The 21,794-nt window shown below is 40.9% G+C and overlaps 4 protein-coding genes and 1 pseudogene across 5 annotated transcripts; 2 read left to right on the forward strand and 3 right to left on the reverse strand.

The window, feature by feature from the left end:
- Positions 1 to 404: 404 nt before the first annotated feature.
- Positions 405 to 14,228, reverse strand: LOC135595413 (uncharacterized). Of its 2 annotated transcripts, none has more exons than XM_065086287.1 (6): positions 13,801 to 14,228; positions 10,074 to 10,160; positions 7,211 to 7,369; positions 7,013 to 7,099; positions 6,861 to 6,932; positions 405 to 2,601 (listed from the first exon to the last, which is right to left on the reverse strand). In XM_065086287.1, the coding sequence occupies exons 1-6, from the start codon at positions 14,002 to 14,004 to the stop codon at positions 673 to 675; spliced, it is 2,538 nt and encodes an 845-aa protein (XP_064942359.1). In that variant the 5' UTR covers positions 14,005 to 14,228; the 3' UTR covers positions 405 to 672. The 2 variants fall into 2 exon arrangements, with proteins under 2 accessions (XP_064942359.1, XP_064942358.1); XM_065086286.1 differs by having other exon boundaries at positions 7,211 to 7,372.
- Positions 14,229 to 15,505: 1,277 nt separating this feature from the next.
- On the reverse strand, positions 15,506 to 15,853 carry LOC104000560 (inactive protein FON2 SPARE1-like). The gene has a single exon (XM_009422640.1). The coding sequence runs from the start codon at positions 15,851 to 15,853 to the stop codon at positions 15,506 to 15,508; it is 348 nt and encodes a 115-aa protein (XP_009420915.1).
- Positions 15,854 to 17,183: 1,330 nt separating this feature from the next.
- Positions 17,184 to 18,296, forward strand: LOC135595415 (transcription initiation factor TFIID subunit 8-like; annotated as a pseudogene).
- A 92-nt stretch (positions 18,297 to 18,388) lies between these two features.
- Positions 18,389 to 18,799, reverse strand: LOC135594756 (uncharacterized). The gene has a single exon (XM_065085265.1). The coding sequence runs from the start codon at positions 18,797 to 18,799 to the stop codon at positions 18,389 to 18,391; it is 411 nt and encodes a 136-aa protein (XP_064941337.1).
- A 767-nt stretch (positions 18,800 to 19,566) lies between these two features.
- On the forward strand, positions 19,567 to 21,435 carry LOC135594952 (UDP-arabinopyranose mutase 1-like). The gene is made up of 4 exons (XM_065085459.1): positions 19,567 to 19,986; positions 20,251 to 20,501; positions 20,586 to 20,754; positions 20,909 to 21,435. Exons 1-4 carry the CDS (start codon positions 19,633 to 19,635, stop codon positions 21,251 to 21,253), a joined length of 1,119 nt encoding a protein of 372 aa, XP_064941531.1. The 5' UTR covers positions 19,567 to 19,632; the 3' UTR covers positions 21,254 to 21,435.
- The last annotated feature ends 359 nt before the right edge of the window (positions 21,436 to 21,794 follow it).

A 21,794-nucleotide genomic window follows, 5' to 3' on the forward strand; every position in this document is an offset into this window, starting at 1 on the left:
CTATCTTCTCTTCTCCCTACATCAAAGCAGGCAGAATAAGTGGCTTTTCTTGCACAACAATTTAAGCAAAGCAGAAAAGCACCCTTGCATTTTTGAAGAAAATGCTATTCTGACATGCTATTTTTCGAGGTTAAAGACGAGCAATTCAGGATAGCATTTATAACTACTTGTGCATTTCCATCAGTCCCGGTGAATAAAGAAGATCAATTGGAAAGAGAGTTCCAGAATAAAGCTATACAGTGAATATAGAGTTCCAAAAATAATGAACAGAGAAAAGAAAAAAAAATAGCAATTTCCTCCAACAGCATCATACCATAGTTCAAACAGCGCTTGATGCATTTATAATTGGAGTGGAACACAAGGATCATCTACCAGAATTGTGCCAATCTTCAAACAAGAGCAGATTACACCACCAAGAAGGGAAGACGGGTCAATTTCCTGAATGAATGAATTTTCCACACGGTTCATAAAGTAGCTCATCTCTCTTGGCCTGATCCCGGGCTACAGTTCAAACTCAAAAGGTGGGCAACCACATTAAAATTATGTGCAGCGCCACCGACCCTAAATAAGAAAGTTTATTCTACAAACTGTCTGTGTGGTACATAGAACCCTAAAATTCTGATCTAGTACAAACTTCATTAGTATACGGTAGTTGTCTGATCATTGGTACAATCATGTGCTGCCCATTCTTACATGAGTGGGAAAGAATCTGACCTGTCTGCAATGTTTCAATTTAACTTGAGCATCTTGTGTTCTCCCTAGTAGAAGGTCAATGTAGATGGCAGCAAGTGCAGCTCTTGGATTGTTAGGCAGTGCGACCAGAGCTTTCTTCGCCAATAAGCTAGCCTGCTCAATATTTCCTTGTATTGCACAAATTGCAGCAAGATTTACATAGAGCGTTCCACGAGCCTCATCAGGCTTCATAAACATCATACCTTGGATTTCTTCACTAGTTTTGACATTAGGAGGACCACTCGACTCTTCCCCATCCCCACTTCTATCTGTTCTCCACTTTTCCCTATCTTCTTCACTGTAAGGCAACTGAACTTCATTCTTTTCCGACACATAGAATGACAAATGCTCAGCTGCTTCTTTTGGTTGGTTCATGTAGCAAAGTGCTTCAGCAGAATATACATGACTGAGAAATACGTACATTCTGGAACAGCCAGGCAACTGCTGGAGTTCTTTTGCGGCAGATAATGCTTTTAATGGATTCCCTAAATTCAACTCCACATAAGCTAGGTTGCCTAGAACAACCTGCTTTATCATGTTCATTTCTTTTCTACATATTTCCTCATATGAAGAAAGAGAACTCTGCAATGTCGTGTTCAAGAGTATACCTCCCTTTGTTTCTTTGGAATCACCATTAGTAGAAGTCCCAGGGGTTGATGTTGCGTTTGAAGCTTTTGAGTTACCAGACAGTATATTCTTGTGGCTCAAATTCTTTGAATTAGCAGATGTTGCAAGGTAGGTATCCTCTTCTTCTTTTCTAGAGAGCGATCCACTTGACTGGACCTTTTCACTTTTATTGAGCAGATACAGAGCATTGAGGAGACACCGTCGAGCAAAAGGAAGTGAAAGTCTATGTTCGCCATCAGAAGTGATTAAACCACCCTCTCCTAAGCAGTCAGAATATCTATGTCCCGAGCTGAAATCATCAATCACTAATTGTCTGCATCTGCCTGATCCAACTACATGAACTTTCACCTCCTTGCCATCTGATGATGAAGAACCAGCTTTTGCCAGAAGTCCCTTTTCTAGAGCTGACAAGCAGCATTCAGCAAATCGGAGCCAGAAAATGGGTTTGTCATAAAATACTGGCCTAGCTTTGTCAAAACAGCGGGCTGCGACCAGTGGTCTTCCACAAAGCAAGTATTGCAAGCCACAGTTATATACTATAAAGAATGATTTATCTTGAGAAAAGGTAGAAAGCTTCAGAGGCTTCTCACACCCAAGAGATGCACTGCATTTTAATGCCTTAGAGAAGAACAAAGTTGAAGTGTGATGTTTCCCAAGATGGTGGTATATGCACCCCATATTGTTGTTAAATATACAAAGGGTTGCTGGATCAGATCTGTTACCGGATGTCATCAATAATTTTATAGCCTTACGGTGGTTGCCACGAGCGTATTCTAACTGAGACTTTAACAAAAGTGCTGTAGATGAATCTCCAAAACGTGCTATGTTCATAGCCAGCTTGATTTCACGCTTTGCAGCCTTCAGGTTCCTTGTGAGCAGCAGTAGTCGTACCTTGTAAAGATGCAAACTTAACTTTAGATCAATGGCAGAAGCTGCTTGATCAGCTGATGTTATTGAGTTATCGTTGGGGGTAGGCCTCTCCAAGTTCTCGGTACCAGTATCCAGTGTTGAGTATAAGGTCTCATATTCTAGTGTCTCTTCTGATAAAGTTCTTGTCAAAGCATTTTCAGGAACATTGATGCTACCACTTGAATCTGTACTGGAGGCATCTGGAGCAGAGAAGTTGTTTGTTATAGAAACTTTCAATCCTTGGTTAGATGGGTGTTGGATGCAGCTGCCGATATCTCCTTGCCCGACAGCATGACCAACACCAAAAGATTTCTCCAGGTATTGAATAACATCCTGAAACAAAAATATAAGAAGTTTGAGCAGAGCATAGCAAAAAAACCAAACCTATGTGAATATTACTAAATTTTTTGCAGAATACCATGATCATAAATTGGAACACAGAAAAAATAATCCAACATGGGCAATGAGTTTCAAATAATAATATCAGCAATAACAAAATTAATGAATTTGATGAGAAATGTAGTAGTCATATCGAATGTTCCAGGATGAAACCTTTAGCAATAAACTAAATGTAACATAGCTACTCTGATCCAATTTAACATAGGTACTCTGATCCTCCATGAAATATCTCATGACATGAACCTTAAAGAGGTTAAATGCCAGACAGAGTGTAGCAGCAGTGAAGCAGTGAAGCAAGCTTTGTAGAAATGCCAGATGGAGGTTAACATAGGTACACTAAACAGCAAGCTTTGTAGAAAAGCTAATATGACACACCCAACGAGTAAATATTTCAAAATATATTTTAAAGTTCCCTGATCCAATGTTGCAGCAGTGAAGCAGGACAACTAATACGAGACTCTCTAAATAACTGTGCAGTTCTATGCAGTACAAATCAAAAATCATAGAATTGAGTGCAACTGATATACATACGTAACCAAGCAGAGCATTGATTCCTACGTTGAAATTGATTGATACCTTACTTTCGCACCCAAAGAAAGAGAAAGCTATTCATATCTCGCTCTCCTAAAGCTAGAACCACACCTTTCCTAATCCTAACTTATTGCTTGCCCGGTGCAAAGCTTGTTTCCCTCTGCCAGCATGATTAGATTTATCGGCATCCAATGCGTTACAAGAGTACTTTCTCAGCGCACCAGAATTAGATTAACCAAGAATACAAGGACATAGAATAGGCAATCCCAAAGCTAGCAACATTAAGTTTCTGCAGGCACAAAGCTTTCAGCTGAGAATAGAAAAGGAATTTCCCTAGTAGTGGATTCACTGGAAATTTCAAGATCCCAAAGCTATCAAAATTCACTCTCACCAGCATAATAAAAGCACTTTTAAGTCCAGATCACATGAAAATCCCATAAAAATCATCACAAAGTTTAGATACACTGCTTATCATAGAAAATTACTAAGCATAATCCAGATTGTTAATACCCCTCATTTATGTTTATGTTCAACCCAAAAGGGTTGATGCTTACTTCAGTAAGATCAGAGCAAACCTGTTGTTAGGTGAACTGTTCTAGATGAAACTAAGAGATTGTCAGGATACAATATCTGAGATTAGAACCAATGATTCCATACGGCCATCAAGGAAATTGCAGATGTCAATGAAGCCATGGAGTTCACTGGAATCTTACTTATAGGATACATCTTAATTGGGCAAGCAGTGGCATAGGATAAAAGAGAATTGAGAGATACAGAAGTAGTTTGTTGGACTCAGAAGGCTGGTTTAGTGCTGTTATTACTGTTGTTAGAGGATCAGAGAATAAGTTGCTGATCAAAGTACAAAGCGTTGTTTAGTTGCAGGAGGTGGAGGACCAGTTTGGGGGGAAAAAATGATAGGCTGTTGCAGTGAAAGGGTAACAGCTGGGCCACACTTGGTTGACAAAAAAACAGAGGTGGGATTAGGGATCATATCTAATTGTTCAAGAAAATATTTCTAATCTATTGTTCCTAGTAAATTTGCAAATCCACTTCAATATTCGGTATAGAAACATTTTGCATATGTTGTCTCTTGATGCCTAAATCCTGAATGTAAAGTATGGCTAGCCTAACAGCTGCCTTATGAAATTCCTTTTTCAATTTAAGAGGCACCTGATGACAAGGAATGAAACAAACAGGTCGGGCTGCAACAAACTAACACATGGTACACTGGCATGTACTATGGATCTATTCCGTTTCGGGAAGAGAGAAGAGAGAAGGAAGGAGGAGGCAACGGAGGACAAGGATAAAGAGAGATACCAGAGGAAGCAAGCAACACAGCGGATAAGCGGTGGCAAGGGCCAACAAAGATCATGAGTCATGAGATAGTGCAGAGAGGGAGACCAAACTCGCAACCCCTCATGAGCCACTAAAGGCATCCGGCTTGGTGGCTCGGCCCCTTCTAAAAGAAAAAACCAACTTAACGAAAGGAAGAAAGGGGATCAACTGCCCAAAATGGGTGGTCTACATCTCAGTTTACACACAGAAAAGTATGGAATCTGGGTGAAATTGAATTCCTTGCCTGTTGGTCACACAACCCCTGAAGTCTCTCTTGATTTTAACTACCTTACTTCTACTCTGAACATCTTCATCAGTCTCCCAGTCTTGTTGAACAATAGAGTTAAGATACAAAAAAGTTTTACTTGCCTGAACCTCTTGTCCATCAATCCCAACCATATCTATATTTCTGCATTTAGTATTACCGAGTACGGTCTTCACAACTCAAGTTATAAATCAATTTCATTTAAATTTGCATCAATCAAAGAAATACACAGCAAAAAACATACAACATATGGACCTATCCTTCATATGACTAGTAAGTTAATAAATTATCAATATAAAAACATAAAGACTAAAATGTTGATCCTTGATGTATCCCTATAGTAATAGGAAACTCGCTGATATGCTCACTATAATTCTAAGACACATTTTTACCTTACATATCTTTTATAATGTCAATATAAATAGTAAACACACCTTTTTTTTCTAAAACCCACTCCAATAATTCTTTGGGATTCTATAATAGCTTTTTCTAAGTCAATAAAAACCATGCAAATCTCTCCTCTCTATAGTTTTTATTAATTTCCTTTATAGATATATATCATTTGTCATTAATCTTGTCATAAAACCAAATTGATTCTCCAAAATTCTTGTTTCATGCCTTATCTTACCTCCAAAGACTCCTCACAGTTTCATAATATAACTAGTTATCTTAATTTCTCTATAGATAGAGAAGTTCTAGATATCTCAGATTCTTAGAAATTGATACTAAAAAACTCTTCATTCATCAGATATGTTTTTTTATTTTGATATTGTTATTAAATAAACTAGTCCACTAACCCAAGGATTATCTCGGTCTAATACTGATACTGACTGACAATTGAATCCGTTACAGGACTGACTAGTAGCACCAATCTTCCGAGTGTCAATATGTATAGTGTTAGTCAGTATCAACTAGAACCCCTGAAGTGTAAGGAGAGACAGCGATGGAAAACTATTTGTCTTGGATGGAAGCAACATCATGGAGGAGTGAAGCGACAGCAGTGGTGGAGTGATATGACAGTGGTAGTGTGAGCGAGTGGTATTGCACGTATGGGACATTATTGAGTTTACCTTCAACAGCTTCCTATCGGTGTGGATATCCAAAGCAAGTGAGAACCTCACTGGCTGAGACTAAGGGAGTCAATGCTTAAGGGACTTCCTTTGTCAAATACAAGTTTAGTTATGTAATCATGGTAGAGACATGGAACAACCTATCCAATGTGCAAAAGTTTAAAAAGACAATACTGCTGGAAGGCTTTGGTACATAGAGTAAAAGGAAAACATAGTGTCACATTGTAAATAGATATAAGAGATGCAACAAGATCTTAATAAGCACCAATGGAACTGAACTACCTCTGTTGCAAGATACAGGTCAACTCCCTCTATATTATATCTTGATGATGAACTACCTCTATTACAAGACACAGGTCAACCAAATCATCAAGGTACTTCAAAAGTACAGATAGTGCTTTTAAGACATCTAATATTCTCAAAAGACATGAAACATAGTCTTCACCCTGAAATAAGGCATGAAATTCCACTGATCTTCATAAACAAAGCAATTTCAACACTTCACTAATGACAAATTAACCACACAACAAAAATTTTGACCTGCTTCCTTTTTGATGAATTGTAGGTTCGAAATTGTAATGACAAATGGCTACATCAGATCATAGCATGTAGAAATCAAATATATTAGTTTTCTACAAAAGTGCGCATATGAATTAAGGAAAAACAAGATAAAGTATCAGTGGCTTGTATTGCCATGTCATACGTAATACTTGTCATGTGTAACATTATTCAGTGCAATTCCACCACGGAGGTCAATCAAAATTCAATTATTTTTTACCCAGTTCAATTATCAGAAACCACATTATTTTCAGAAGCTTATAGTGAGAGTAGGTCACAAAGACCTAATATACATAAATCAATATACTGACAAGTCACGAAAGGAGTTTTGTTTTGCCCCACAAGTTCTTTATTTCATGTTCCATACAACAGAAGTTAGAGGCAACATTGAAGCAGGAAAAGAAAAATAAATGACACTGCCATTGTAAACTTACTGCAGCTTTTGAAGCATCTTGGCAGGCCAATGCAACATCCAGCAGCAGAACACACACATGAAGAGCTATTCTCTGCATGAGACAAAAGCACTGATTGAAGGAAAAGAAGAAAAGAGGCCATCATATGAATACACAAGATAACTGACAAAGACCTCATCAATGGGCTCGATATTCTGATATAATGTTTCAAGGACTGATAATGCCTGCACATATTCATGGACGTGGTAAAGCACAACAGCCTGAAAATAACCAAAATGAGTAAAGTGACATTATTAGAACCACCTTTGATTTGCATTAAATGACTATGGGAATAGAATTTTTGGTCAAAATACAAACACATAAGTACATACAATGTTCAACAGTATTACTGAAGTGTCAAACTCTTCTGCATAAACAATTCTGCCACTGTCTGAAGGATTATTCACTTTGGATCCTGAAACCATATTATTCACACTCCGATTCCCCAATTCGGTCTGTTCTCCAGAAGAACAAGCGAGGTCTTCACCTTGCTGCTGTACCAGAAACAATTAATTAGTCTAAAAGAAGGTGTCGGTATTTGGTAAAACCACATTTAAAATAAATTCTCACTTGCAAGAACAAGAAAATGCTCGCTCAAAAAGAAATGTGATCATATTAAGCAAATGGCAAACATGCATAATGAGAATAACATAGAAGACTAGCAGTAACAAGAAAAAGGTGATAGATAACATAAGATATTCCCAGGGAACTACCGCATTTTCTGGTACAGCAGAAACAGGAGATTTACAGCTTTAACCTCACAATCAACTAGGAAAAAAATTAAATGGGAAGCCAAAAAAAAACTCTGCCAGTCTAATACCAACCAGATTTGGGTTTATATTTTGTGAAACAGGCTAAATCACTAGAGAAAAAAAATTGCCAATACAAAACGAGAGTGCATTGTGAGGAGAACCACTTTAAGGCCCTGTAAATTTGATAACCGAGAAATCTATACCGGCAGAATTTCTTAAAATGTGTCTTGGAGTGCAGAGCAGAATATCATGAATGCCTATGTCACCAGTATGCATATCCAAAGACAAATTTGTCTGTTTACAAAAGGTTTTTCCCATGGACACAAACAAAAGTGTATCATCTAGGCAAGAACCTCATGAATTATGCAGCCCTTTTTTAATTTAATAATTGGTACAAAGAACCAATGTGACGTGGATGAATGTTTATCATGAATCATTTAGTCAGATGATGAAAGACAAGTACTTCAATGACAGATAGCCTTGAGGAACAAAAGGATATTAAAAAAGCAACTGCAGAGACGTGAGCGATGTTAAAGTTATCCTAACGAAAAATAGTACAGGGTGTCTTCACTAGAGGAATACCACGTTGATAAAAATCTCAGTCTATACTGACACTGATAATCAGATTAACCAGGGTTCCATAGTGCACTACAGTCCAGTACCAGTCAGCACTCGTCGGAGTAGTCCTTAATAGTCCAGACCCAATAAATCCCCATGACATGACAGCTTTTTTTTAATTTCTTTTCCCTCAATGATACATGAAAATATGGTTATAACACTTATTAAAAACCATCTGCCAAGAACAACATCAACTGAAATGAGACTATTGTAGCAGATGGCTGAGCTGCTTGTCTCCGAAATTGGGGGATCATTACATCAATCAGTCTCATCCGTAATACATGTTGAATTAGGATATGCAATTCGCGCTGATTTGCTGAGGGATCATCATTATTAACCTTTGTGTTTTTTTGTATTGAAGAACCAAGTTTGGTGAGTAGGAATTTGATGCAGTTACAGAGCCAAGGCAATGTCATTCTGTGATGTTCCTTTCACAAACATCTGAAACAGAAAGAGAGAGAGAGCATGGGGTACTACTACAATAATAACAACAGCTTTTCTCCTATATAGATTTATTTGCTACCTTAATACTACCACTGCAACAAAAATTTTGCTCCTATATAAAGCTATTTACTATCTCAGTACTACTACCACAACAGCAACTTTGCTCCAGCAGCAGCTGCACTTATAGTAGAGCTATTTGCTAGTTTGTACCAGGGTTTTTAAAGCCAAACCATACCGCCCAGTACAGGAGGTACATACCAGTCCACCAATAGATCGGTACACAAACCGTCTGCTACCGGGCGGTATCATTGATATAGCCCCGTATTGGACAATACAGGACTGTACCGAGCGGTAACAGTTGAAATTTCGATCGTTACAGCCCGATACAAGTCGGTAACGGTCGAAATCGATCGTTACTATCTGTAATAGTGCTCCAACACAAAAACTTGCTTCCTTTTCTGTGCCCTTTTCACAGAATGAGAGAGGGAGAGAGAGGAGAACATGCGACAGATTGAGCACGATATGGAGAAGAGTCAAGAATTGAGAGACTTCCGGAGCTCTGCGTCGCTCACACCATTTCCCTTAAGTCGCCCCAGGAGGCATGCTGCTTCTTCGCCGTCTTGACCACCTTCCATGCCGCCGCGACCTTTGACACCATTTGGGACCACTTCCTGCCCACCGCTTGAAGAAGCCCTCACGGAAGAAGCTGCCTCCCTCCGACCTCGACTCCTCTACTTCTGGTCCCGTCGCAACCCCCGTCGTAGCGACACCATCGAACGATGGAACACGACCCAATGTCACCTTTGTAAACCGCCCCGTTTCAGTGACTAAGGATGCTTATTCGTCGTCACTCATTTCTATTGAGACATATAGTAAGAGGTTAAAAACAAGGATGGGGTTTCTTTTGGTAATTATGTCGGTTTTGAGTCGTGGGATCAATTTTTATTTTTCAGATATTTTCGAAGGGCTTTATGCCCTTTTTAGGTGCACCGCGGAGTACACCCTGGTGTACCACTCGGTACCTTGTACCATACCGAGCAAAGCTCGGTATACCGATACGGTACGAGATTAAAAATCTTGGTTTGTACTACTTCTACAGGAAGCTATTGGCAATTTGCTTGGTACACCGGTATGGTACGAGATTAAAAACCTTGGTTTGTACTACTTCTACAGCAGCAGCCTTGCTTCTATATGGAAGCTATTTGCAAGTTTAATATGACTATTGTACCAAGAATAGTTTTGTTCCTATAAAAAACTATTCAGTAGCTTAGCACTATTATTGCAGGAGAACAAGCAGATTTTCTCTAGAGCAACTTTTGAAAGGTTCTTCCCCACATGGTTATTCAAAACATAGAATAAGAAACAGAAAAGCATAACTTACTTTAAACTTGAGAAGTACATCGAGAAGTTTCCTCGGATCAGAACAACCATCTCGGTAGTGTTCGGCAACAGCAATGTTATGAAGAATCTGAAATTGGGGACAAAATTCCATTTACAATTATAATATTACTTGACAAGAAATGTGCACATTAAAATATCCTCTTGTTCTGTCATATGCAAGCCAGAAAACAAAATGATAATAAATTATAGATAACAACAAAGTAATGAATGAAGCAGAACCAGGGGTATAAACAGTCTTAGTTATACATCTAGTCAGTCAATTGATATCACATATGGATTAAATTGAAATTAGATTACTGTTATCATGAAAGTCCCCTGTACAAATGACGGCACACAATAAAACACAAATGTTGATCAAGAAATATACATCATAAAGGCAAACAAAAGGTGTTTTATGATCACCTCCATGCACGTTTTGAAAGAAAAAAGTTAGAATACTTAAGATTCATGGAGTGCATGGCGCCAAGCTTATTCTTGAAGAGATTCAAAAGTAAAGATACTGTAAAATTCAATACTGAATGAAACAAAATTTTCTTCAAAAATTATAAGCTGGTAATTGACAAACTAGCGAAGAAATAAAATTTTAATGTCCAAGAAATGATTCTGCACATGCATAATTGGTGCATAATAGTATAACCTAGTACGCTGCCAAAGAGGTATTTAAATATGTAGAAAAAAATAAAAAGCAAAACGAAGCAAATTCAAGAGGCATGTGCAAAACAATGGAAATTAAACTTAAATGGTGAAGAATGAGATGTCAGATATTTATTGGACATAGTTTAACCTAGCATGCAGCCATTTATAGAGCTAAATAATTGAAAAAAGCTCAACCCACACAAAACAGCAGGTACTTAGATTTCATGGATGATGAATAACATTCCATGTCTAATTGAAATGACAAACAAATAATATTTAAGGTTGACACAATGCACCTACATATAAAATTAAACATGCAAGATATAGCAAACATTGTATGAGGGAAAAAGACAAATAGAATAAGCATAAAAAAATTGAATCTTGCTCTGAAATCTATTCTCGCATTAAAGGTATTCAAAGACTATACAGGAAGAATGCCTGACAAGGCATAAGCCTCCTGTACTGAGGACATAAACAAAAATGACTGGGACCACATGAAATAAATACAAAATTATAAACATGTCATTGAAATCGGTTAGCAGGGTCGATAAGAAAAAGTTTAGATAAAGGCTTGTCTGCAGCAATTTGAGGCAGTTAGAAATACAGGACAGAGAGGGAAGAAGAAAAAGAAGCAGTGACCACAAATAAAGAGAAACTATGTGAATGTCACCTCCAACAAGTGCTTCTCCAATTCAAGGTGGAGAAGCCTCTCAAGCAAGCAATTAAAAATACTAACTAAAAAAACTTTAACCAAATAATTCAACTGCTAATAAAATAACTTTATTATGTACAATGAAAGAACACAACCCAAGCATGAGCTTTTACCATGCTTGTAAGGGTATACCATGCACTATTTCTTACATAAAAACAAATTCAACTTTAACTGCTAATAAAATAAAATGGTATACCATGCACTATTTCTTACATAAAAACAAATTCAAAATAACCTAATAGGAAACATGCAAGATGATAAATTATCCCCCTCTCTCTTATTCCCACTTCGACATGGGACATATTTCCCAGCTGGTATTTCCTCTTAAAAGACCTAGGTAATTTAAAACTTCCAAAAAGCTTTCTGATTCATGATTGCATGTTGTCCATGCCTCATCTGATATAGCCCATTTTTCGGCTAAGTTTTTTGCCAACCCAGCCATGCATATCCTAACTGGTGACATGTGAGCCCAACTCCAGATTTGATTATAAGTCCAAGTAACAAAAAATAACAGAAGAAAACTGAAGAGGAATTTAGAAGATAAATAGGAAGACATCAAGGTCCCCTAACATGAAAAAAAACACTATTTCTATCCGTCAAAAAAATCATATCCTACCTCTTTTCTTTTGATAAAGCACTTTATTTTCATACCATGATTGACCCCTTAGAGAACTTCTTTCAAAACTCTATTTAAAAACTAACAACAACAGTGGCAAAACGTCATAGTTCTCGTATACACATGGATTCAAATACCCCCCTAAACTATTCAAATTCACTTAAACAAAAAAAAATATTAAAATATTTCAACATTATACGAATTTGCTACATAGATTTAAAGGAAAATATTTTCCATTTTTTAACCAAGAAAAAGTGAACAAAAGAGGAAGGAAAAAAGATAAAGATAAGACACAGTGATAGTAAAAATGATAACTATTATGCTCGTTATGGCTCAGAAAATTAACTCCTAGGAATAAGATATCGCACCTCCACATGTCTCAAAATGTGTGACCTAATCAGACTATCCAAATAGATATATGGTCTCATAACCATTCACATATAATGTGGGAAAAGAAGTCATTCATTCATCCATTCTTTCATTCTTTAATGTTCAATTACATTTAATTCCCTTTTTATAGACCAAATTCAAGAGGAGATATGGACAACCTACAAAAACGAGGAAGAATATAATAATATCCATAAATCAAGACATATCAATTATTACAACTTTCCTTCTCTAATGAAATTTCATATTTGATTTTGCGAATAATATTTCTTTTAATAATATATCTAATTGATAGGCTTCCTATTTTGCAGGATGATGAAACTTTCTTCTAGAGACAAATCCTTCAATCAAGATCTATGATCTCCAATCAAAATCAAATTTTGGTCGCCTTTTTTTCACATTTGCTTACTTGTTCTTCTTCTTGAGAAATCTAGGAAACTGAACCGAAAACATTGAAAATGTTACCAAGTGAGAACTTATGACATTTACAAAGTAACTCCCCAAATTATTTAAATTTATTTCAATGAGAAATAGATTAAGATTATTCTGCATCAAGAGGGTGGCAATGTTGGGGTGTGCTACCCTCAGACAGGAGATAGGAGAGGGGTAGAGAAGAAGAGAAAAAGAAGCAAAGAGTAAAAACATGGTGGGGACGATGATGAAGCATCGATCAAGAGAGGAGGAAAACAAGGAGGAAAACGGGAAAAGGGAAGGGAGAGAAGAAGAGGCATATGGCCAGTAGTGGGCGAAAGCTCGACTGCACTAGAACATGACAAAAAGAGAAAAAAGGGTTGCACACAAATTTTGGCAAGGGAGTACAGATAGAGGGGGGACATGACCCATTATTGAGTCAAATTTTGTGGGGATTTTGGTCCACAGCCTAGACAGGAGCCCAGGTGGGCGCCTAAGGCATCCATCGTTCAATTGAATACACCTCGCCTAAGACACCCTAAGACGCTCAGGCCTTGCTCACCTCGCCTAAATGTCTAGGCAAGCACTCGAGTGCCCTACACTGCTAAGAAACAACTCAGTCACCTGGCTGCAATATTTAGAGCGTCGGACCTGAATTCCAATGAAATAAAGGTGAAGAAATGCAGATTTGCTATCGTTTTGCAAATAAAACAGAATATTTCACAAACAAGTAAAAGAATAGAGCTTATCAAAATTTTGAACATAAGAAATGTTAGCAGCAACAAAACAATGGATAAATCAGAAAGCTTAAATGCTACTTGACAACCAAATCAAAAATCTTAAATGCTATTCAAACAGAATATACCTAGAGTAATATTAAGGAAACATGAATTCTGAAAGATCTAGCCCCACAATCAGGCAATCCAAAAGATAAATCCCACAAACCTTTGGATCGTCCCGCTTCTTCTGCACAAGCTGATTCAACACATCAACGCACTCCTGGAACCGGCGGCCCTGGAACAGGAAAGCGGCCTCCTTGGCCAGCCCCTCGGCATCGGGGAGATGCCCTTCGTCACCCGTGACACCATCCTTGCTCCCCAAAGAAGCTACCGCTGTCCCAGTAGCAGCGGACGAATCCTTCACCTCCATTCTCAGATCGAACGAGCACGATCGGATCCAACAACCAAATCAAGCAAAATACCACGGAGAAAGCAGCGATCGGAGGCAGCGAGATCCGGAGAAAGGAATCCGACACGCAGTACGGCGGCGTTTGGACAGGGTTTCTACGGACACGGTAGGCTTTTGGAGAGGATTAGGAGTTAGTGCTCGGACTAGGGCTCCGGAGGAAGAGAGAAATAAGAGAGAGGGGAAGCCGGAAGGGGACGAAGGGTTATTTTGGACACTCTCATCAATCTATTCTGGCTCTCACGTGAGAAACACGTGATGCAAAAAGGCGAAGTTTTGCGTAATAATGACCGTCGGATCTTATTTTTGATAATCGGATGCCGCAAAGAGCAACGATTTTTGCATACGCCCTATATCTACCTGCCGTGACATAAATGGACCCGCGTGTCATACTGTCCAATAACGTAGCAGGTATTCCAGCGGGTGCAAGTAAACGGATATTATTACATTTAACAACAAACTTATCCAAAATATAACATAAAGTTTTTAATTATATATTGATAATAAGATTTATCGAAAAAATCATTAGTTTTCAGATTTTGACTTCTCATTATCATTATTTACCATTACTAATATTAATACAATTATTATTACAAATATCATCATCATTATCAAATTTTCATTCGTAATAACAATATTAATATCATTACCAATTCCAATATTTGTTATCATTAATATCACTAATATCAGTGCCAATGCCGGTATCAATATTATTATCATTACAATTATCATTGTTATTATCATTACAATTATCATTGTTAATACGAATACCGACATTTGTACAAATATCGACACCAGTATCATTATCATTACCATAACCATTATAATTATTATTACCAGTACAATTATCATTATCATAGTCATTAGCATTACCGATACCATTACTATTATGATAGTTATTTTCATTAATACCAATATCAATGTTATTATAATGATAGCAGGATGGCCACTCAGTGTGCTTCTTTAACCCATCAGATGATCGATGTGCCTCAAGTTTTAGCAACGAGGATGGTCAAACTTTCCTGGAGACACTGTAGCCAAGAATTATGAGTGGGTTCGTGAGGCATGAGCCACAGGGAAACGCATGAACGCATTTGATGATGGGGTTTGAGAACAAGGATTGCCCCACTAAGACGACAACGCATTGATTTTTCTACCACCATCCAATTTAATGAACCATGAGCCTCGTTTGATGACTCTCGGAAAGAAGCAAACATGTAAAAGGGAATCCCATGATAATTCCATAGACAGATCAAAAAGATAACATGAAGCTTGAACGTAACAATTAGAAGCAGCGAGCATCCTCCATTGTGATTCCTTTCCTCTCACCTGCAGAAGAATCAAGTCACGGCACTCCAAAGATTAGAAGCTGCAGCACATAATCCTCAAGAAACACCACAGGAAGAGGAAAGAAAGGACAAGAAAGGATGAGGCGCCGCTAAAGTCGAACTAATGATTCAAGAACTCAGTTGTGGAGAGGATTCGGCCCGGTCGGTACGAGCCGCTTCTCGACGCCGTATCTTGGATCGATCTCATTCCTGACCGGCGGCTGCGGAGGAGGCTGAAGCTGGCCTGGCCGACGTCGGCGGCACCAGGAAGGTAGCCCATGCACAGCCCGATCACGATAGTACTGGTCGAGGCGGCGGTGGTGACCGTGGTGGAGGAAGCGGTGGTGGTGGCGGTCGCAATGATAGGCCGGGAAAGCTTCATCCGAGGTCGCCTGGGAGAGAGAGCTCCTGGAAGCCGGTGACAGGAAGATGACAGCCAAGATGAGGGCCCAAAGCATTGCAGGCGAAAAGGAGGAACTCCACATGGCTCTTGCGGCGGCAGGAGACCATCAAGAAGAGAGTTGCCGATCTCCAAGAGAAGAAAAGGGAGGGGAGAGAGAAAGAAAGAGAGAGAGAGAGAGGTGGCGAGCTTTAAACAGCAGGGCAAGAGACTCATGAAGAAATGGAATGGACCTCCGTAGTAAATGCATGCAAGCGAATGGTGTGCAACATTTTGTCGTCACTTTTATTTGGCCGTGTGTCCTGATAACATGTATGATATGAAACCGTGACATGGCTCTGAGTTTGGCACTGCCACGAACAGAGATGATCCACATGTTTGACTTCCTACTCCATGGTGAGCTTTGGATGACTTGGGAGGCAAGGAAAACACAAGAGACAATTCATTCAAGTAATTCTTTATATATATATATATATATATATATATACCAAAATTTTGGATTATTGATGGGTCATTACAGCCCAGAAAAGAATTGAAGATTGTGCTTTGTGAAGAGCACCATACTCTATTAACCTTTCAGGTTACATGCACGTTCCAGATTCATACACTTAGAAATCCAACGGCGGAAAGCTCACAGACAATGCGAAGCCGTTTCCTGTGATACCTCGAGCACCGAACACCAGTGGTGACAATTAGAACGAAGCCACGTCGATACTTGCTGTCCCAGCTGGAAGTCCCGAGAACAAGGCATTGTCGTAATACCTCCGATGCGTCACCTTTTGTTAGTGGGTCCCAGTGGCGGTGCTTGTGCCTTGTCGAATGGTCTGCGGTGTTGTGTTGTTTGCTGTGTGTGGGACCGCGTGTTGGGTGGAAGGTGGAGCGTGTTTGCTGTCACGGTCGGTGCAGCGGCTCCAGGCGATCAACCGAGTCGATGTGACCCGCCCGGCGCCGTAAGAAGGCGGTCCGCTGCTCTTCCGGAACAGCATTAAGGCCTTCTATTATGGTATGCTCCATCCTGCCATCCACCGCTCGCCACGTGTCCCTCGCGAGCATGCTTCTCGCAGGCACGGAGTCTCACCCCGAACCCTCGTCTTTAAATTGCCGTATAAACCCCCTTTCGACTCGATGCCAAACCACTCGTTCTGTCTCTCCCTCCTATTCGGAATCTAGGGTTTCTCTCAGTCTCTTCGTCTGCCTCCTTTCTAAACCATAGATTAGCTTTTCATGGTGTATGTAATCCGCCTGCCGTGGATTAATCTCTTGCAGAAATTATAGATTTCATTTTTCTTGCACTAAATTGGTTATTTTTCCCGATCTCAAGCTGTGGAGATCCATGGAGGAACCGCGTTGTAGTAGCTCCAGAGGCCATCCGCCACTCACCGACCAACTTCAAGAATCCATCTAGTCTCTGTATTTCGTATTCTGGTGAAATCTAGGGCTTTTCGTGGGCAAACCTGTTTCCCACATGGCGCGTGCGACCGTCGAAATAACCGCGGATGGACAAAGCCCTGATTTTGGCGCCGATAATATGATCGATAGAACATGAGCGATGGAGGCAAGGAGCGTGGAAAGAATCAGCAGACCAGCTCGAAGAAAAGTCGGCCGTCAGGAGACGCCGATTTCGGCCACGCCATTGCCAAGATTGCCGTCGCCCAGATTTGCGAGTCAACTGGGTTTCACGGTTCCCATTGCTCTGCGAACGACGCTCTGGCGCAGATTGCGGTCCGGTACATCTGCTCTCTAGGCAAAACTGCGAATTTTTATGCGAATTTGGCTGGCGCAATGTGTGCGATGTCATCCAGGGGATACAGGATATGAGCTTGTCGTGCGGTTTTCGCGGTGCATCCGATGTTCGACATTGCCTGGTTAGTTCAGATGTTGTTCGAGAGATCGCCAAGTTTGAGGCGGAAGTCCCATTCTTTGGGCCCATCCCCATACTCCCTGTACCTCGAGTAGCCAAGTCTACACCCGGCGTTGCTCAGATTGGGGAGGCACCGGTTGGTAATCACATACCTGATTGGCTTCCGAGGCTACCTGATCCTCACACCTACCCCCACACCGCCACTGATGCCAAAGCAGATATGGTGGAACAAACAAGGCAGCAGAGGAAGGCGGAGAGGCCATTGTTGAGCTTACAGCATCGTCTTGCCTGCAGTGGTGCAGCTGGGTTTCAACCAACAAATGGTATTGGCAATGATGGGAAGGACAAGCAGGTGGACTGCAGCAGCAACCCATTTCTGGCCCCGCCTTTGTCGTACGGAGAGAAAGAAGCATCTGAAATCACTGGTCCGCAGGAGGCAGACGCTGGCAAGAGGCTGTCAGTGCCTGAGGCTTATACCCCTGCCATGAGGAAAGAAGCAAAGGTCGGATCTTTTTGTCTTCGATACTAATGGAGAGAAGATTCTTCCTCGAAGCGGGCCTACCGTGCATTTCAAGATAAAGATTGGAGTTGACAATCAATCTGCAGCAGCATCACCATTCTCCTCTGAAAGGGATTCGTTGCTTTTGAGCAACGATGAGAAGGATGACAGGAGGAAAGAAGGAAAGGTCGGATCTTTTGGTTTCGATACTGAGGGAGAGAAGATTCTTCCTAGAAGCAGGCCTACCGTGCATTTCAAGATCAAGATTGGAGTCGACAATCAATCTGCAGCAGCAGCAGCACGATTCTCTTCTGAAGGCATAAGAAGGCATGGATTCCAGTGGACCAGAAATAGCTCCCCTTGTTCATGGTGTTCGCGACGTAGTCGGCGGTGAGGCAGTGTGCGGGTGAGCGGTGGCGCTTGAGACGCACGGTGATGAGGATGCTGGTGTGGGTGTAGTACCGGATGGATTGGACGTTGAGGAGGAAGTCCAGCATGAAGCGGACTAGGATGGAGAACAGTTTGATGGAGAGGCCGAGGTTGGTCCTATACCCCACCATGAATGCCTGCGCTCCGGGCTTGGTTGAGCTCCCGCTGAGGCTTGTCAAGAGCATTTCCGCGATCGGTGAGCTGAGCATGATTGCGGTGGTGGCCAGAAGTGTTGATGCCATTATGCTGTTCCTTAGGCTTTGCACTGCAAAGACGCCGTTCTTGGCAGGTTTATGGCGTTGATGCCGATGTCAGAGAGAGAGAGAGAGACCACCATAATCCAAAGCAGCCGATTGATGGCGTTGATGCCGATGACGGTCTTAGTAGGATTCTTGACGATGCTGCGGAGAAGCCATAGGTGATATGCTAACATGACGGTGACACCAAATGGTACCAAAATATAATCTAGATATTATTTCTTCATAGCAAGGAGAAGAAGATGGAAGAGAGAAAGCACATCAAAATAGATAGACTAATACTTGAAAGCAAAACAGCGTGTGTATATATACGTATAGATGTCAAACTAATATAACAAAAGAGTCAACTTCGCCACTTCGATCAACTCGTTGCCTAATGCAAGAAGGAAAAAATATTGAAGCATTTCAAGTTAGTCTTGTCCTTCAAAGCTCATACATTTAAACGCCACTTTTTGGGTATTTTTTTAAGTCTACTTTAAAGGAGTATATATATATATATATATATATATTGTGTGTGTGTACGGTCACCGCTAGAAATTCTAAGCGAGTTTGACCCCCTTCCAAAGACCGATTCGCCTGCGCCTCGCAGGACAGATCCTGGAAGACCCCGTCAGGCACCCGACCGTAAACGTCGCATCCGCCGTCCGTTAGCCGAAACCAGCTAATTCGCGCGCGCTTTCTCTACTCGCGCCGATTTGTCCGCACGTGTCGACACGTGCCCCCAAGCGAGCGTGCGAGTGATCGTTCTTCCTCATCATTGGATTCTTCGTTGTTCTAGGATTGATCGATTGTTTAGGTTGAGGAGGAGAGGAAGAGAGATGACGGCGGCGGCTGCGGGGAAGGATTCACCATCGTCGTCGACGGTTCGTGGCACGCCTCTGCTGAAGGACGAGCTCGACATCGTGATCCCGACGATACGGAACCTGGACTTCTTGGAGATGTGGCGGCCGTTCTTTCAGCCCTACCACCTGATCGTGGTACAGGACGGGGACCCGAGCAAGACGATCCGGGTGCCGGAGGGGTTCGATTACGAGCTCTACAACCGCAACGACATCAAACGCATCCTGGGCCCCAAGGCCGCCTGCATCTCCTTCAAGGATTCCGCCTGCCGCTGCTTCGGCTACATGGTCTCCAAGAAGAAATACATCTACACCATCGACGACGACTGCTTCGTAAGTTACGCCTATGAAATCGACCCACCTTGTGCTTGCTATCTCAATTAAGACTCCAAGTTTCCTTTTTGATTTAATGCCCCTATTTTCGTTTCCTCCCCCCTGAAAAATCTCTTTTTTTCGTTCCGTATCTTTCCTCATTCATCGATCGCCTGCAGACTGAAGTAAAGTTTCTGAGAAGAGAATATGTAAGGAATGAACACTGATGTTGATCTTGAATTGCACAAACTGAAGTAGATCAGCGTTTTCTGTCATCTCAAACAGGTTGCTAAAGATCCCTCTGGCAAAGAGATCAATGCACTGGAACAGCACATAAGCAATCTCCTGACACCATCCACTCCCTACTTCTTCAACACCTTGTATGATCCCTACCGAGAAGGCACAGACTTTGTCCGCGGATACCCTTTCAGCCTCCGCGAGGGCACTCCGACGGTTGTGTCTCATGGCCTTTGGCTTAACATTCCAGACTATGATGCTGCCACCCAGCTTGTCAAGCCGCGAGAGAGGAACACCAGGTACCAAACACTGTGATGCCGAAGGTTTCACTGTTGGAGAACTGCTTTACAGATTTCTTAACTACTGTGTTTTGTGTTCATCAGGTATGTGGATGCAGTTCTTACGATACCCAGGGGAACTCTGTTTCCTATGTGTGGAATGAATCTGGCTTTCGATCGTGAGCTCATCGGCTCTGCAATGTACTTTGGACTTATGGGCGATGGCCAACCCATTGGGCGATATGATGATATGTGGGCTGGGTGGTGCATCAAGGTGAGTGAGTCTCTGCTTCAGTCCATTCTTTGCTACTCGGGTTAGATTTGTCGTCATATCTTCATCTCTATCACACAAATGACATCACTCGCTATACTTGCCAAGCATGCTCATGACCATCAATCTAAATCACATCCAATGGATGATATTTTAGGTGATCTGTGATCACTTGCGATTGGGGGTCAAGACTGGGTTACCCTACATCTGGCACAGCAAAGCTAGCAATCCATTTGTGAACTTGAAAAAGGAGTACAAGGGCATCTTCTGGCAGGAAGAGTTGATCCCCTTCTTCCAGACGGTTGTCCTCCCAAAGGATTGCACCACCGTGCAGAAGTGCTACATTGAACTGTCCAAGCAGGTGAGAGAAAAGCTTGGGAAGATTGACCCTTACTTCACCAAGCTTGCCGATGCTATGGTTACATGGATTGAGGCTTGGGACGAGCTCAACCCATCCGGAACAGCAGCTCAAATGGTCAACGGCTCCTCCAATGGGAAATAGAGTAGATGGCATAGTCATTATCTTTTTTTTTTTTCTTTCTATCTATGTAATGTTTGAGGCTTATAAACTTTTTCCCTAATTATATTATAGGCTTTCATTCATGTGAAGCTTGAAATAGACATGCAGTTTGATGATTGTAATCATTTTTATACTTTTTGAGAATAAAAGATCTTGTTCTTTTTTCTTTTTTGTTATTTTGGGTCAGCCTCAATAGCCTTTTCCGCAACTTCCTTTATTTTCTCCCTTCTCCTTTCTCCTCTATAATAAGATCAAATATCAAGCCAAAGATGGATAACACAGACATGAGATATCGATTATTACAAGTGTTTAAGAAGATAATAGGCAGAAACTTCATCAAAAGAAGTTTAAAGTTAGATGGCTTTATTTTTTGGAGGCCACCCTTGGCTTCAGGCACATCACAGAACTTAGAGCTTCTAATGACCTACTCATACAGCAGCCACATTGAGGGCCTTGTCAATAGAAAATAATTCAAGTTAGAAATCTGATCAGCATAGTTGTCTAGATCGGATGATTAGACAAT

This window comes from Musa acuminata, chromosome BXJ1-10 (genome assembly GCF_036884655.1).
Source record: "Musa acuminata AAA Group cultivar baxijiao chromosome BXJ1-10, Cavendish_Baxijiao_AAA, whole genome shotgun sequence".
Lineage (NCBI taxonomy): Eukaryota > Viridiplantae > Streptophyta > Magnoliopsida > Zingiberales > Musaceae > Musa > Musa acuminata.

Bases quoted from the DNA above. Each gene is read 5' to 3' on its own strand.
- LOC135595413 (XM_065086286.1), bottom strand. From the start codon at position 14,004: ATGGAGGTGAAGGATTCGTCCGCTGCTACTGGGACAGCGGTAGCTTCT. The intron at 10,161-13,800 runs GTTTGTGGGATT...CCCCAATTTCAG, and splicing joins AGAAGCGGGACGATCCAAAG to ATTCTTCATAACATTGCTGT. The intron at 7,373-10,073 runs GTAAGTTATGCT...TTTCTGGTACAG, and splicing joins ATGTACTTCTCAAGTTTAAA to CAGCAAGGTGAAGACCTCGC.
- LOC135594952 (XM_065085459.1), top strand. From the start codon at position 19,633: ATGACGGCGGCGGCTGCGGGGAAGGATTCACCATCGTCGTCGACGGTT. The intron at 19,987-20,250 runs GTAAGTTACGCC...CATCTCAAACAG, and splicing joins CCATCGACGACGACTGCTTC to GTTGCTAAAGATCCCTCTGG. The intron at 20,755-20,908 runs GTGAGTGAGTCT...ATGATATTTTAG, and splicing joins GGGCTGGGTGGTGCATCAAG to GTGATCTGTGATCACTTGCG.
- LOC135594756 (XM_065085265.1), bottom strand. From the start codon at position 18,799: ATGGCATCAACACTTCTGGCCACCACCGCAATCATGCTCAGCTCACCG.
- LOC104000560 (XM_009422640.1), bottom strand. From the start codon at position 15,853: ATGTGGAGTTCCTCCTTTTCGCCTGCAATGCTTTGGGCCCTCATCTTG.